Source organism: Podarcis pityusensis (assembly GCF_964106645.2).
Source record: "Podarcis pityusensis genome assembly, chromosome: 6".
NCBI classification, from domain to species: domain Eukaryota; kingdom Metazoa; phylum Chordata; class Lepidosauria; order Squamata; family Lacertidae; genus Podarcis; species Podarcis pityusensis.
In genome coordinates, this window is record NC_138030.1 from 31,622,751 (window position 1) to 31,639,178 (window position 16,428).

General features: G+C 44.1%; 2 protein-coding genes across 10 annotated transcripts in view; one reads left to right on the top strand and one right to left on the bottom strand.

The window, feature by feature from the left end:
* PPFIA4 (PTPRF interacting protein alpha 4) overlaps positions 1 to 6,885 on the top strand; it is a 116,034-nt gene extending 109,149 nt beyond the window's left edge. For 5 of the 8 annotated variants that reach the window (XM_081010579.1, XM_081010582.1, XM_081010584.1 and 2 more), the window contains 3 exons: positions 1,346 to 1,523; positions 2,376 to 2,472; positions 5,676 to 6,885. In XM_081010579.1, coding sequence (XP_080866705.1) covers positions 1,346 to 1,523; positions 2,376 to 2,434 — 237 coding nt within the window. In that variant the 3' untranslated portion in view covers positions 2,435 to 2,472; positions 5,676 to 6,885. The remainder of the gene's footprint in view (positions 1 to 1,345; positions 1,524 to 2,375; positions 2,473 to 5,675) is intronic. The other 3 variants (XM_081010581.1, XM_081010583.1, XM_081010586.1) reach the window with 1 other exon arrangement.
* A 1,405-nt stretch (positions 6,886 to 8,290) lies between these two features.
* On the bottom strand, positions 8,291 to 14,166 carry MYOG (myogenin; the record flags this gene model as incomplete). 2 transcript variants are annotated; one of them, XM_081009638.1, is made up of 4 exons in its annotated part: positions 8,291 to 9,202; positions 10,307 to 10,388; positions 12,264 to 12,383; positions 13,612 to 14,166. In XM_081009638.1, the coding sequence occupies 4 exons, from the start codon at positions 14,164 to 14,166 to the stop codon at positions 9,081 to 9,083; spliced, it is 879 nt and encodes a 292-aa protein (XP_080865764.1). In that variant the 3' UTR covers positions 8,291 to 9,080. The 2 variants fall into 2 exon arrangements, with proteins under 2 accessions (XP_080865764.1, XP_080865765.1); XM_081009639.1 differs by lacking the exon at positions 12,264 to 12,383.
* Between the last annotated feature and the right edge of the window lie 2,262 nt (positions 14,167 to 16,428).

Genomic DNA, 16,428 nt, shown 5'->3' on the forward strand with positions numbered 1-16,428 from the left:
CTTTAGAAAACTCAAGGCAAACACTTTTTAAAAAACTGATACTGAATCACAAACTTTGGCACCGGATTAGAAAGTACGTAAACAAGGGATTTGGTCATTTCAAGTAAACAACATCTTCTGTTATTCTGGCAAGTCAACTCTTATTTCTACTCGAAGCAAATTGAAGTAAATTTGAATTCTTTCACATTTCTGTTAATCACCGTCAGCATCTCAGTATTGTGTCAGTGAGTGAAGGAAAGAATAAAGTCCCCAAGGACTTCTCATTAATTCTCCATAACTGTGTTCTGCTTAAGTTTCCTTGTATCTGAGATAGAATTATCACTTGACCAAGACAAATGCTGGTTTAAAACACTATTGATATATTGTTATCTTCATTATCCCACTTTGTAGGATGGCCAAATTTCTAGATGGTTTCCATAGGGAAATAGAGCCAATTTCTGAAAAGTATGCGACTCAGTTAGAAAATTAGAATATAATCCTTGAGAGATTTCTCACTGAATGCTGGGGTTTTTGTACTATTTGACCCCATAAAAAGGAGATTGAAAGCCTATTCACACAATTTCATTGAGCTGATTTGTGCTGTGTTCAGCATGAAATATAGATTATTTCATCCAAATCCTAGCTTGCAACTGAATCCAAATTTATTACAATACCACATTTTAACCCACTTTCAAAATCTTTGCATCAGTGTAGTCTATGTGAGTTGAGGTGGATATATAATGAAGCAATCACACAACCTACTTTATCAACATGCCTATTTGGTAATGAAGATTCAGCCAGTGGACAAAATGTAGAAGAAACATGGGTTTTGGCATGGCACACCGAGCAAATTAAGAACAGATATACACCAGTATGTGGCAGACTAATTGCAGGAAACAAAATGTGCACTGTGGAGTCTTGTCTTAAAGTTTCAGGGGAGGCCAGTTTGATGCCAGGGTACTGACTGATAGCAGTTGTGTGCCAAAGAGCAGGATGATGGCAAAATGGGTAATCCAGTCAGAGTCAACTCTGCTTGTTCCCAGCCAGGAAAGCAGGACAGAGCAAAAGGCAGCTTGTCAGTACCTTGGAGAGCTCACAGTGGCCAGTGCTGCTAGCTAAGATTCAGAGAGATGTTGCCTCAGAGGCATGCCCCAAACCCAGGAAAACTAACTGGTCTGCACCAGCCCAACTCCCTTCAATGAGTTCTCTGTCAATGTTTTTCAGACTTTGCCGATCTTCCTGTAGCATAAGAGACCTGCACAAGTCTTTTCCTTTCCACAAATGCCAGTACTTACTACTTCTCCCTGAGGAAGGCCTACCTGATTGCTTTGCTTGGTATGTGGTATAATCTTCTCTTTCCTTGCAGGGTGATGACAAGACTTTTCGGCGAACTCCCTCCTGGCGAAAGCGCTTCCGCCCCCGAGACTTTCACAGCATCAGCATGCTCAGCGGATCAGCAGAGACGCTCCCAGCAGGGTTCCGAGTGACCTCCTTGGTGCCCCTTCCACCTCCTTCAGCACCACCGAAAAAAATGCCACCAGAAGGTAAGGTCCAGCTTTGCTCTTGTTCATGAGAGATGAATAAGACAGTTTCAAATCGCCAAGTGTTTGGATGCTGCATGGTGTGTGATCTTTGATGATAAGAAGCCCAACACTCTGTTTTCCTGAATAAGATTGTCACTACTAATTGGACTTCTAACGTGGTTTGCCTGCCCAGACTACATATGGACCTTACTTTTGGTTTGTGAACTCCCTGCATCTGATGCTGGTATCAGAGAGTTTAGATAGGCACAGAAAGTTCTGAGAACAGTTGATGTCCCATTTGATCTTGCCAAGATTATCCCTTTCTGAATCCCATGCAGGGAATTTGCTTAGTTGTTTTAGCCCAGAGATGAAGGTATGAAAAGATAAATGAGAAAGCTATTTTGTATATTTTGATGAGTTTCTAATCAGTCTGGAAGAAAGGACCTTTCAAGGATCTGATCTTGCAAATTGGGTATGTTGTTCTGTGGTGTCCAGCTGATGTGAATTTACACCCTCACATAATAGAACAACTCCTTTCCCTCCAGTTCTGCTCCATGAATAGCACCCTTGGCTGCTTTAGACTCCTGTCTATTTAGTCATTCAGTGGTCTGAAATTTTATTTCTTACTGAGCTTTGAAGCCGTATACCTCTGATGATAGGCAGCTGCACTTTCATGCCTTTTAAAAAGCATTAGTTAGTACTTTTTAACTGACTAAACTTGCTTAATTGACTTTAATTGCTCCTGACCTTTGTAATAAGCCAAGCTAGGCAGTCAGGCAACAGGGAACCAAGAGTTTAATGGTGTGCTTTGCATGAGAGCTCTGATCTCACTAATTGCATGCTTTTTATGTGTTGTTGCTAAATGGTTTGCAGTTGGTGCATCTGGGTCCCAAAGGCTGGAGACATCCACAGTTCGCACATATTCCTGCTGAGATTCAGTTTCCAATGGGACCATTGGCCCAGGGCCCAGGTAAGTGTAGAAATTAGGGTAGAGCAGCTATATTCTAAGTAGTCTAGAGAACTTCCAGAAACTAATGAAATAAACCAGAAATCAATTTCTCTGTCTTCAGGCTTCTAAACACAATTTTTGTTGTCTGCCTTAAATCACTTGCAGGGAAGCTTCCTGTATCACCAGTTCAGCTTTTTGTGCTATATGTGTGAGAGTCAGTATCATGACAAAAGAAGTTGCGCAGGAGATTGTGCTGTATTCCCATGTTTGAACTGCAGCACCCCAGTGGCCTCACCATTTCCTCTAGTCCATGTCAGACCAGAGGACCCAGCACAGTTGTTATATATCTGATGGGTGCCAGATTTATTCATTCAACAACCCTAGTCTCAACAACAACAAGCATGGGCTTCAACACTTTATCTCTGTCTTGGTGTTTGCAGGAGCAGTTGTTAGCACAGCAATAACTAGCATGAGTTATAGGTGATTTCTCAATGCATACCAAACATCCAGTACTGCTTCAGTGGCCTCTCTTTGTAGGGCAATAAGGCACAGGCACATTTTTCTTCAGAGATATTGCAATCCAACATTTAAATAAGAGAAAGCAAAGACAAGTGGACAATCCATGGAGCCCATAAAATAAGCCAACATCCATGAAGAAAGAGAAGAGAGACACCAACAAGCTTAGATCTAGCTTGATTTCTGATTAAACCTCTGAATCACCAAAACAACTTATAGCAACTTTATCTAACTCCTTTTTCCCAATTTGTAATATATATATATATATATATATATATATATATATGTATATATATATATATATATATATAGCAGTCATTACATAGAGGGCCACTCAGTGTGTTATGAAGCTATTATTGTCTCTCAAAAGAAACCAAACATTTTCTGCCAGAAGAGCCAGTCCCTTAGTTGATACTTATTTAAGGTCAGTGCAGAGCTCAGTTCAGGAAGAGAATAATCGTCTAAAACATATTGACAAGCAGTTTTCCAGAGTTGGTTATCACCCAATTCTATATAGCACAGTGCAGGAAAGAACTTAATTGGCATAGTAGCTGTTCTCTTATTATACTTGATTGAGTGCAGTCCACTCTTGGCTTAATTGTTGGCCACCCGGGTTCTGTACGAAGAACTGCTGATATTCCTGATGGTAGAGGGTATAGCTTCTGAAAAAAATATTGTGCACAGTTTCTAAAACTTTAATGGAGTTCATACATTTCTTTTAGATGTGTTTGATTCAGCAGAGAACCATATATTGTTGGGCTACGATATGGAAAACCTGTCTGTAATTCTGTGCTCAGCTCTGAAGCTCTCTGAATGACTTTGGGGAAGTCACTCTCCCTCAAGCTAATCTGCCTTACAGGTTTACTGTGAAGTTAAAATGTCATTCTGAGTTTCTTGGAAGAAAGGAAGAATAGGATTATAACATGAATACCGTATTTTTCGCCCTATAGGACGCACTTTATCCCCTCCAAAAATCAAGGGGAAATGTGTGTGCGTCCTATGGGGTGAATGCAGGCTTTCGCTGAAGCCTGGAGAGCAAGAGGGGTCGGTGCGCACCGACCCCTCTCGCTCTCCAGGCTTCAGGAGAGCCCCACCGCCAGCCCCACAAGCTCGGGGGACAGCGGGGAGGCGCAGCGCGCCTTTCCCACTGTCCCCCGACTTGGTTAGAAGGCTGGCGGGGGGCAGAAGCCTGCTCCTCCCCGTCGCCAGCCCCGCAAACTCGGGGGACAGTGGGAGAGGCGCAGCGCGCCTTTCCCGCTGTCCCCCGACTTGGTTAGAAGGCTGGCGGAGGGCTTCCCCTTCCTCCAGCCCCGCAAGCTCCCAGAGCGATGCCAAAGCTGCACGCAGCTTCGGCATCACTCTGGGTCCCGTTCTGGGGGCTGGGGGAGGGGGAAGCTCGGGCTTCCCCCGCCCCAGCCCCGCGCCTGGGGGGGGGGAAAATATTTTTTCCCCCTTTATTCCCCCCCCCCCCCAGAATCTAGGTGCGTCCTATGGGCCGGTGCGTCCTATAGGGCGAAAAATACGGTATTTGGTAGAAACTGATAGTACATGACAAAACATCTTGGATCTTGCCTAGCAGATGCACCTACCTACCTACCTAACCAGGGACAAGCAACCTGTGGCTCTGTCAGTATTAAACCCAAATTGCCATCAGCTCCAGCCAACATGGCAAGTGGTCAGGGATAATGAGAGTTGGCGTGCTCTGGTCCATGGGGTCACGAAGAGTCAGACACGACTAAACGACTAAACAACAACAACAACAATCCAACACTATTTACAGAGCCACAAATTGCCTACATATGAATTTTAGGTCAATATATTCAGCCCGACTATCAAGCTGTTATTCCAACAGAAGCTTCATTTTGATGAAACTGCTCCCCTTTTATAAAGCTGTCCTCCAAGACTGGTTTAATAGTTACGGTGTTTGTAGGCAGGGCCCATTTACTGGCAGAGAAATTGCTACAGTTGAGCCATTTGGATACTTTCTCCTTCAGATTATTATAGAAGCTGTTTCCTGCCTAGTAGGAAACTTTCTAGTCTAGTTGCATGCTGTAAGCTCAATAACCAAGAAATTCCGGTGACTGAAGTGTCGGCAAAATCTTAATGGATCATACTAACAAAGAGGAGGAGAAAGGAGGAATGTGCTGAATAGGGGCTGGAGAGGCATCTATAGAAATGAAGGGGACAGCTGTTGGATAAAGATAGCAAAGTTTATCCCTTTCTCCCCAAGGCAACATCAGCACTGACGCTTCCAGTGACAAGAACAGACTTGGCCATGTTCATTGTGGGTCTCACAGTCAAAATCCATGGATCAGCCATGACTGTGCTTGTGTCTAGCTTCTGCTATTTCTATGCTGATCCGTGTGGACTCTAAATCTGTGCTAAAGGCTGGTGAACAGCAGTTTGCCAGCATCAGGATTCTGAGGATTCTTGAGCAAGGCAGCTTCAGTGGGATCTCCTAACCTGGCAGAGGTGGGGTGTGCAAACTGCGGATTCTCTCAACCTTTCTCTGACCCTCTTAGGTGCTCCATGCAAACAGGTGCTTGGAGCACTGGGCCTTGTTGCTTCTGTTGGGGCTTTGTTGAATGCCTAATCTTTCACCCGGTCCCTAGCAAATAGTCGTAGGAGGAGCACAGGCACAGAGCAGATTTGCCACAGCATCGTATCCTTCATGTTTTATGTAGACTTTGTACCCTTTTGTTTTGCAGCACATTCCCACTACTTGTATGGTTATACACTGGCTGCTTTCCGAGATTAGGCCAGAGACCAGACTGTGCCTGCTCCTTGGCTCCAAAGAACAGAAGCTACAGGCCAACCATTTCAGGCCACATGGCCAAAAGAAGATTCTTCCTCCTGCTTGTACACAACCCCTGATCTCCTGTTTGGTGTCCTTAAACCCCAATTATATCTGTGGCTTCCCATTTATCTCCCCCGTTCCCTTGGCTTTAGACATGCTCTCACTGAGAAAGAGAACAGACATCTCTCTCCCCACTGTGTGTGATGCAGTGATCTTGATGTAGGTCTGGTAAGACATGGAAGCACCTTAATACTGGTCTGCAGCAGTCCCTGCACCATTATCTGCCTGTGTTTCATTTTGCCAATATGCCTGAGAGCAGCAGTAGCTGCTGGTTCCCACGTACAGCTCGGACCCCATAAGACAATCGCTAAGGAGACAAAGGTAGTGATGAGACTATGGGAGACCCAGCTCTGAACTCTCCCACAAACGCAGCAGCAGGCATTTCTGCTGGGACTGCCCACCATGCCACAGGCAACAAGGAACATCTGCCAATGGGCAGTATTGTTCCTCTGATGTGAAAGGGCCAGGGCTGAAAGCAGGGCATGGAGGTGCTTGGTGGGAAGGAGAGAGTAGCTACCAAACAAGTTTGTATGTCTTCCAGGTCCCTTTGTCATGTATGAAATGAAATCTGACCCTGGGAGTACAAGTGATGTCCTCAGATCTCTGTTGGGTAAACAGTAAATGCTCTTATCTTTCCCTGTAGACAAACAGAAAATCTCCCCTTTCTTCTCTTTGCATTTACAGATAGCCTGTGATCCAAAAAGGTTCCTAGCTGTTTCTTCCTTCTAGGGTAGGATCCGTTTGTCTCCTCATGCTGCCTTTTGCCTAGTGTGGCCCTCTTATTACTGACGTGGTATTTCTTGGTGGCTGGAATGCCCTATACTCATACCGTGCTGTTTGGAAGTGCAATATCCAAGAGACTGTACAGTTGCAATGTCTTTTTGGTGTACGACTTGCCTAATACAGTATTAAATATTTTTTTAATTTAAAGAGTAAGTGATCCCTTTATATCAACAACCTCTTTCTTTTGTCATATTATTGGTACTGCATGGATTCCAAACCCTGCAAAAAAAGTCAGGAATGGGTGTATGTGTGTTCCAATAAATCTGATTTTAAAGCAAGGCTCAGTGGATTCATAATTCTCTTCTGCATTAATACGGATTCTCTGGGCACGATGTTTGCGGTAACTGGTGGCATGTAAGCCATATCTGGCATGATGATGCTTAATTGGCCCACTAGTTGACTGAACACTTCCTATGGCTTGATGGAGCCTTTTAGTACCATCTTACATCCTTATGGCTGGGTGGGATGAGAAGTAAGGAAAAGCCCAAAGCCACCCACCTTTCCCCTGTAGTCTCCTTACTTGAATAAGGCATGCCAGTCAGAAGCTTTTAGACCCAGTCATCTAGGAGTCCCTTGGCAGCCCAGGGAGTGAAGATGCAATGATGCTATTCTTTTGGGGTGTTTCAAGGGCCTGTGTGCACAGAACATTTTGGGGCCTTGGATGCACCGATTCCTTTTTTGGGATTTCACAAGGCGCACACCCTTTGTGTTGATCTTACATATGTAGATCCCGTAGCAGTACACATAACAGACATGGGCAGTTGACCCCTAGACATCCAATAGCTGAAGCACATTTAAATACAGGGATACTCTCAAAAAAAGATTTACTTGAGGAATGTGTATGAGTTACAGGGCTCCCATGCACATCAGATTGGCTACTGTGGAAAAGAGAATGCTGTACTAGGTGGGCCTTTGATCTGATGCAGTATAGCTCTTTAATTTATAATTCATGCAGAGAAACAAATGACAGGCTTATTTGAGGGTGGGCAATTTTGCTGTTGTTTTTTTTTTTACACTGGGTTTTGATGGATCTAATCGTATCCAGTACAGAGATATGAGATAATTATCAGTTACAACACAGGTTGAATGGCAAAGTATCAAATGAAATAGGATCAAAGAGGGTGATTTTTTGGTAGACGAATGCACAGAGCCACCCCAAAATCCAATCACTACCTTCTCTCATTGAACCAGGGTATGCTTGAGCATTTATGCTCTTTCAAGAGGTAGCACTGGAAATTGTGGCTGGACTTCCCTCCTTTTGCAGGGATCAGCTTTTATGTCCCTGGAAGTTCTTGAGAGTTCCATTTTATGAATGCAGAGGAACAACAAAATTCAGAATGGTTGCTGGAAAAAGGGAAATTTCCATGGCTATGTTCTCCTCCTGCTGTCTGTTCAGGTAAAGTAAACCTTGAGCAGTTTGTCACAGGGTCCATGACAGTAGCTAATACTTGGTGTTAGCTGGGTGTCTGACACTTGGGATATATGTGTACTGCCCCTTTGGTACGACACAGCATATTTTGCTTTGTTCTGATGGAATGAATGAGGGCAGGCATCAATTATAGTAAGAAGGGGGCAAAGACCACAAAGTTATATTGCCCAATACATTTCAGTTAGTTTGATTCAAGACTTCCATAGGAAACCAAAACTCTTCCACACAATCTCAAAAGAAATTCAAACAAAAAAATCCTTTATTTTTTTAAAAAAAGAAATCCCACAATAAGTTAGCAAAAATACAAAAAAATGGCAACTTCACACAGTAGAAAAGACTTCAGAGGCAGCATTTTATATGGCTTCTGGGCCTGGAAATTGCAGACTGCCAAAAGAAGTTGGTCAGACAGTATTTTTAAAGTAAAATAAAAAAAATACACACTTGCACACACCCACATTTCTTTAGAAAAAAGACCATTGGCCCCCAAAAGAAACAAAACTTCTACAAAAACGGAAGAAAGAATAAAGGCCACACTGGAATCCTTCCTTTACACAGGAGTGTAATTTCTCACACACTTAGTGTTCCCAGTAATATATCAGAATGCTTTGATCAGTCAACTCCAGCCCAATTTCCAGAGGAAATGAGATCCATAAGCTTATCAGTAAAGCCGTGATACCCTTCCTTTCTGGAAAGCAAGCAGACTATGAAAATTACTAGGCCCCTCTCTCATTAGCTTGCTTCTGACTGGGGGAAAGCAGAAGAAAAAAGAACCACTTTTCAAGTGTATGGAATTGGATAAGTGGCTTCAGTGGTTAAAGTCTATGACTTTGGCATGGGAAATAAAAAAAATAAATCCAGTGTTAGTTGGGAAGGAGGACTTTCCCCCCTTTGGAACATCATCCAGTGTTAGTGAGGAGAGCAGAGAAACTTCCCTTAATTGTAAAGTCCTAGTATCATGTTTCTTCTACCCTACAATCTGCGGGTAATGACTTTGGGTTTTTTTTGAATAAAGAAAGACTGAGATGGACATCACTGTCTGGATCCTCAGTTCTGAGCCCTCTCCTCTTGGAACGCAACGGCCACATCCTCCACAGCAATACTGTCCACAATCGAAGACAGCGAGTGAAGATTGTGGTCTTCAGAAGAATCATCACTCAGCAAATGATCTGCGGAGAACAAGAGAGTGACCTTAAGCAGGTGGCTTTCTCTGAGAATTTGGTTGCTGCTGAACAAGGGTAGAGGGAATCCTAGGTGGGGGGAAATAAAGGCTCAGACTATTTGTGGAATGTAGCTTAGTGCTGTGTATGCCTCTCTCTGTCTGAAGGATGTGTTCTCTCCCCCCTACTCCACCCCACAACCTTCATACTAAATTTAATGATACTCGATTGCAGGCTAAAGCACACCAACCCCATTTTTTGTACAACTCAGCATCCATTGCACCTGCAAGAAAGGATTCTGTTCCAGTTCATTTGAATTTCCTCTGGTTTCTAATTACAGAGGAAACTCTCTTCATTTGTACAATGGCAGGAATTTAAGAAGCAGTGTTATTAAACATGGTTATTAAAAAATTGCATTTTAAGTTAAAATGTTTTTAATTTTAATATAAGGTGCGGAAGATCCTCTGCCCTTGATGACATTCCACTGCATGGTTACAAAAATGAATCCTGGGACTTCTGGTTTGGGCTATTGCTTTAGTTTTTAAATTTCCTGTTGCACTTTAGCAATGCCGTACAACTGTATTGATACTTTTGCAGAGCTTTTTATCCCATCAAACTGTTGGTAGACACCTTTGAAAGTTTGTCAGAATGATATGGCATATTTTAATATGGAACAGACAGGTTCAAAAAAAAAAATATGTGCTCTATCAGGGGACAAATGGAGTCAAGCCCATCAGCTTGTCTCTTCCTAATCAAATGGTCTCTCAATTCTGATTTTTTAAAATCAAAGCTGATTCAGATCAGAGGGAGAAAGAGACATCTTGATAGACCAATGGATTTTTATATTGGATGTCAACTGCTTATGGAAAAACAATGGTTTAATGATCAACCAACATTTTGGGATGCCTGTGCTTAGAAACCCAGAAGCTTCATGACTGTGCATGGCTTTCCTGCCTCTAGGACCTTGGAAGCAGGCAGCAGGAACATGCCTAGAGAGGTGGAGGGGAGAGAGCAGAAAAGCCTGGAAGGAGCTCTTGAGAGTGATGGTGCTGGCTGATGACAGGGCGGAACCTCCAAAGAGGAATTGGTCATTGGACAAGGCTTCCTGCTTACCTCCAGGATGAGTGCTAAAGTCTAGCTGGGTGCTCCATTCAGGGCTGCATGAGGTGCTGCTGGATCCATGGTCACTAGTCACCTGAAATTGGAAGATGGAGGCTGTTAGGATTGGTTACATTTAAGGATCTCCATTAGGAATGTGCTCTTGCATTTGTTCCTTCACTAACTCTCAAAAGTTATTTTTGTCCATTTAGCATCCTGTATGGAATTTATTTGTTATTTTGTCAGGAATGGTCTCTCAGCTGTCTGATTGAAAATACTGACAAAGTCCTAAAGGCAGTGAAATGGCATTGTATGCAGGATCCCCCTGGAATTTAGATTGGGGTTTGTGCATGAGCTTATTGTTTTTGTGTGTGTGTGTGTGTGTGTGTGTGAGAGAGAGAGAGAGAGAGAGAGAGATGATGATTTAGTTTATAGCATGTGGTACTGATGTTCCCACTGTTCTTTTTGCTTTATGTCTGCATAATTACAGAAGTGCCATAAATGTGTGTTGGGGGGGGGGGAATTCCTGTAAGCTGAATTCTGAGCCAGTAGTACAGTAACCTATCCTCACTCAATGGCAATGTGTGTACAGCCATGCTGTGTGCATGTGATTTGAGGGGGGGGGGCAGGTGGGTAGCATGCAGCTGTTCATTATTCTCTCTTTTAAAAAAAAAATCAGTCTGGATGAGCATTCCAGAGCCGGCTTTGTGCTATATGGGAGTATGCAGCCTACAAAAAGTAAAGATTCCTGAAATGATAAGGTAGCTGGAAAGAAGATGGGGTAACCATGCTGCTCTTTGACCTTAAAAATAAAGGAAACTATTGCTCGTGGATGAGTGTTTAATTTAGTCCAGCAGAGCCAGAGGGCAAGTTTTGCAAAGTGAGGCAGATATGAAAGGGGGAGTTCTGTTGATTTTCACAAAATATCCCCCACAACAATCAAGTTATGCCTGGCCACCACATTCTTTGTGTTGCAGTAAGGAGGATACATTTGCATGTGTGGAAAATTTTCCAGGTATGAAACATAAGGAATCCTTCAGGGCTAGTAAACAGAAGTGCAGCTATCCTCTGTTTGCAACTAATTAACAGCTGGGAATTTCCTGGGCTAAAAAGTGACCATGCAAAAGACTAGTTTTCTTATTCTTAAAGACAATGTAGAGGAAATGGGAGTTTCCTATTTAAAAAGGAAGACTTCACCCTGCTTTTTAAATAGAACTGTTAGATGTTGCAAAATACCTCAAAAATCCTCTAGTGCTGTTCCTCCCAAACCCTTTTTGAAATTGATCAACAGACATCAAAACACTTGTTGCTGCTCAACACAATGGAAGGGGAAGATCAGTATAAGCCCTGAAGTTTACAGTTTTGGTTTCAGACAGCAGCTAGTGTGAAACAGCTTTCAGAAGACAGGAAGAACAATTGCTTTCACACATTTCTTTCTTTTATCAACAGCTGTCTTCCTGATTTCTGTATTATTATTTTTTAAGTGCAGACATAGCAAAAATAAAAAATGTAAACCATAAAGTGTCACAGCCTGGAAAGTACAGTGCAGCTCCAAATGAATAATAGTGTTAACTCATGCAAAGATCACATTTACAAATAATATAGCTATAAAAATACTCTCCACCTGTGCATTCCATCATTATTGATGTTTACATGTCAATGTCAAGAAAACCATGAAACAAAATGTGTAACAAGATCTAGATCCTGAAAAGGATGCCCTGAAAGGTGGAGCTAAGCAAGTCCCTCGGCTACAGGGAAGCTTCAGAAGAGAAACTCAGTAATGTTTCTAAAGCATTTGTTCACCTTTTAAGCACCTCTTCTTCCCCTTTGGACTGTAGGTCCAGGTTTGTACCCAAATGCCCTTGTGCATCTTTAAACGGAGACCCAGTAACCTATCTGAACTTGACAGGTGTCCAGCTATCAAAGCTCCCCCCCCCCATACTTTCTCATTGGCACATATGCTAGAACTCGCTTCTGAATTGTCATCTGTTGAATAAAGTCCTGTATGCTGGTCACTTTGGTTACAAGGGGTGTGCCAGTCATGGTTCTGCTGTTTATTCCCATCTTCTATGTAGACAATAAAGGGAACATCCTGTTGGTATGAAAAGCATCTAATGCACTTTAAGTATATTTCAAAATTGTTTTTTTTTTAATTCAACCCAGCTTTGACTACCACAGTTCTATTGCAGCCTTTTAAATAGCTGAATGGTACTTAATTGTAAGTGGGAGGTAGCAAAGTAGCCACAACTGCACTTTGGAGAAACGCAACGAAGAGCAGCCTGCAAGACAGAGCTGTTCCACCAGGCCTTTGGTCAGGGCGCAGCCTGACCCCCTCTTCTGGCAATCTGCACAGAATTTTGCTTAGTGGTTGCCACCAATTTGATTTTAATTAATTTTTATAATGAAATGTTTTTAGAACGTTGGATTATTTTGATTGTTGTTAGCTGCCCTGAGCCCAGCTTCGGCTGGGGAGGGCGGGATATAAATAAAATTTATTATTATTATTATTATTATTATTATTCCTGCAGGTTATCCACTAGCACTGCATGCTGAGAACATGAAGGCTATAACTCAACCAATGTTATATGGCAACATAATACTAAAATAACTTTGCCCCACTGTGATAAATTCACTGGGGGGGGGGGGAATCCTCCAGTCCATGCTGACTTTTCTGCATCAATTCTCAGGCTGGCTTTACAGTTGCCTTAGGCTGCATAAATGGTGAGAACCAGTGTGATTTTTCTAGGAAAAAAGGTTCCAGAATTCACCACGGACACCTCCTTTGTTCTCTTTATAATGGCAATAGTGCCCAGCTGAGAGGTGCTGGAACTGAATTCCGGTGAAAAACCCCTTGTGAGAACACGTTAGGAAACATGATGCATGCTATTCCCTGCGAAGATACAGCTAACTCAAAATATATGTATTCTATGCAAGATAGGTATGGTGTAGGAGCCAATGACTGAAACTAGAAAAGCTGGCATTCACTGCCAACTTAGAAATTAGGAACATCTTGCTGGGTGCTGTTGTGGAAGGGCCATAGTTCAGTTCTGCTTTGCATGCAGAAGGTCCCCAGGTTTTCTCGGTAGGGATGGAGATGCCCCCTGCATGAAATGCTGACTGTCAGTGTAGACAATACTGAGCTAAATGGATAATTTATCTGCCTTGGTAGAACTCCTATATTCCTATGTCCATGGGCCAAAATAGTCATTTGGTAAGAGCGACCAGTAGAGTAGTCATTTGGCTCCTACAGTCGGACGGTGGTGTGGGTGCTCTTACGCTTGATGGCAACAGCTCGCTCATACCCTTCCCCTGGCACTTACCACTGCTTGGGTGCTGGAGTTGCAGTAGCGCAGTTCTCGCTGGTCCCTCTCCTGCTGATTGAGAGTGCTGAGCAGAGCTTGCAAGCGCTCAATGTACTGGATGGCGCTGCGCAAGATCTCCACCTTGGGAAGCCGCTGGTTGGGGTTCAATAAAGTGCTCCGCTTCAGAGCTTCAAAGGCCTCGTTGACCTTTTTCAGCCGGCGCTTCTCCCTCAGGGTGGCAGCCCGGCGCCTGTCGATGGAGACGCTTTTCCTCTTGCACACTTTGCACGCCCAGGGCAGACACTGGCCGGGACTGTGGTCCGGCAGGGATGAGGCCTTCTCCTCTAAGCCAGCCCTGACTTCAGGGCACAGGGTCATGGCTGCTCGCTCTTGGTAGGCCGTCTGCTCGTAGCCGTGCAAGCGAGGGCTCAGGTAGTTTTCCCCGTCGTAAAACCTCTGGTCTGCAAAAAAGTAAGGGTTGGTCTCGAGGAGTTCCATGGTGAGCGTCTGGCAAGGCAGAGCCTGCGTCAGGGAGTGAAACTCTGGCTCCTCGCACCAACTGCTTGGTGGCATTTAAACCCCGTGCGGGCATTAAATCATGGAGATAAATATAGCAAACCTCCAGGAAACCTGAGCTTGCCCTAAGCTGCTGCTTCGCATCAAAACTTGTCCATCTGATTTCATGTACTCTCCCTGTGGGGATTAGTCTGTTGGTTGGGGTAGTGCTGTGTGGCTGAAGGGGGTGGGGGGGTGGGGGAGCTGGCATGTGCTCCAGAGAAGCCCAGCCGCCTCTCAAACAACGGCCCCATTGGATTTATTTTCACTTGCTCTCCTACAATGATCTTGATGATCAGTCGGCTCCCTGAGCTGGCAGCTCTGCACAGCATTCCTGCCTCATCTGCTGCTTTCAATTACTGCTCCCTGCCAGTCCCAAGGCCTCTTGGCCCTCCTGAACAGCAGCAACGCAGGGACAGGCACAAAGGCAGCTCCAAAGCTGTTCCTGAGCTGAAGAGCCATTTGCCTGCCAAACACTTCTGCTTCTGCCTTGGCTCAGGTGGCATAATTAGCATTGCACCACCTGTTTATGAATAGAAACCATGTGTCCTTAACACAGCGGTGTGAGAGGCTGAAAGTCAACAGGTGAAGTCCCTTTCTTAACACTTCTGGAGAAGTTGGTTTTCTGTCTCGCAGGTAACTGTGAGGGGCATGGAATTTCTGCCTCTAGAGATGGCCACCCTAATCATGGCACCTGGGTCAAAGCTTGAGGTGCCTGTGTCCACTGAAAAAAGGTGATGAACAGCAACCCAAGGCAAGAAGTCATTAACGCCCTTGTCACTACCAGGGTTGGGATCCTGTCCTGTGTTCTCTGTGGGGCTGCCCATGGATGTGGCCCAGAAACTTCAGCTTCACTGAACAGATATATGGAAGAGGACCCTCCTCAGTAGTGGCAGCTAGATGACAGAATAGGCTCTGTGGGGAAGTATGCCTGAGTCAGTATCACCTCATGGTAGGCAGTAAAGATGTTTGCAGGAAAAGCACTAATACTTCATTCTGGTGGTTTATATTGGTGCCAGCTTGTATTTCATATTAGCATTTGTTTGACTACATTGTGATTGGTTTCTGTTGTTTTTATGAGATGCCTTAAGCAGTGGCGTAGCGTGGGTTGTCAGCACCCGGGGCAAGGCAAGTAATTTGCGCCCCCTAGAGTGAGTGAGCCAGGTAGGGGCAGAGAGCTGCGAGTGCGAGCGCCCCCCCCCGATGTTGCGCCCGGTGCGGCCGACCCCCCCTGCACCCCCCACGCTACGCCACTGGCCTTAAGTGGTTGCCTCATGTGGCTGGGAACAGGGTTATGTGTTTCAGCATCATTTGACCCTTCCCTTGCCTCCACGACTCTAGACATTGCTGTTATTTATATGAAATGATCTTAGGGAGAGTTACAATGCATAAAATGACAACATACAACCTTACCATCATAAACATTCATACTGCATATTTGTGATGGTGATTAGATTATAAATTTAAATCCCAGTCCTCAGCAGTAAGAATCAACATAAGCAGAACAAATACAATGGAAGTCAATGCCACCCAAATGCTTAAGTCAATAGCATGGTATTACCTTGGTGCTGGAATAATGTCAATGGCAGTGCCAGCTGGGCTTCAGAAAGAATGTGTGTGGTTCTCTCATTTTACCCTGTGAGAGGTAGATTAGGGATCTTTGTGCACTAGTGCAAGGGTTAGTGAACAGGTGAGTTTTTATGTGGCACAACAGAGGAATCCAACACAACACTAGCACTAGCAGAAACTTGTTGTGCAATGATAGTGCAATCCATTGCGCAATTAAGCTGCCAGCAAACTGCTTACGCATTCTCTTGCACAAGAATGTTCCGCTGGTGCAAATAAGTATACTAGTCAATGACTTTAACTTTTGGATATAACCCTTAGCCTACAAGGCAACAGGTTGCACAAAAACCACTCAGTGACCTTCACAGCCTTGCAGGAATTTGAACCCAAGTCTCCGCCCTCTTTCAAAAGCCCAGAATTCTAGCTGCTATACTACAATACCAAGCAAGCTTTTATTTTTCAGTTGTTCCCCACATAATTCCATTGGCCACTTTCAAGGTCTGTGGCTGCAAGCTTAGGCATGCCTACTAGGAAGTCTGTCCCATTGAACTCTGTGGGACTTAACGTCTGAGTCAACATGCATTGGAGTGAACTGTCAGAGTCTCTCCTGTCTGCTCATACATCTGGGTACAGCCTTCCCTTAGGCCAAATACCAGCCAAGGGACTGGTCAATGGAAAGAATGTCAGCCAAAAATGTGATAATATTTTCCCTTT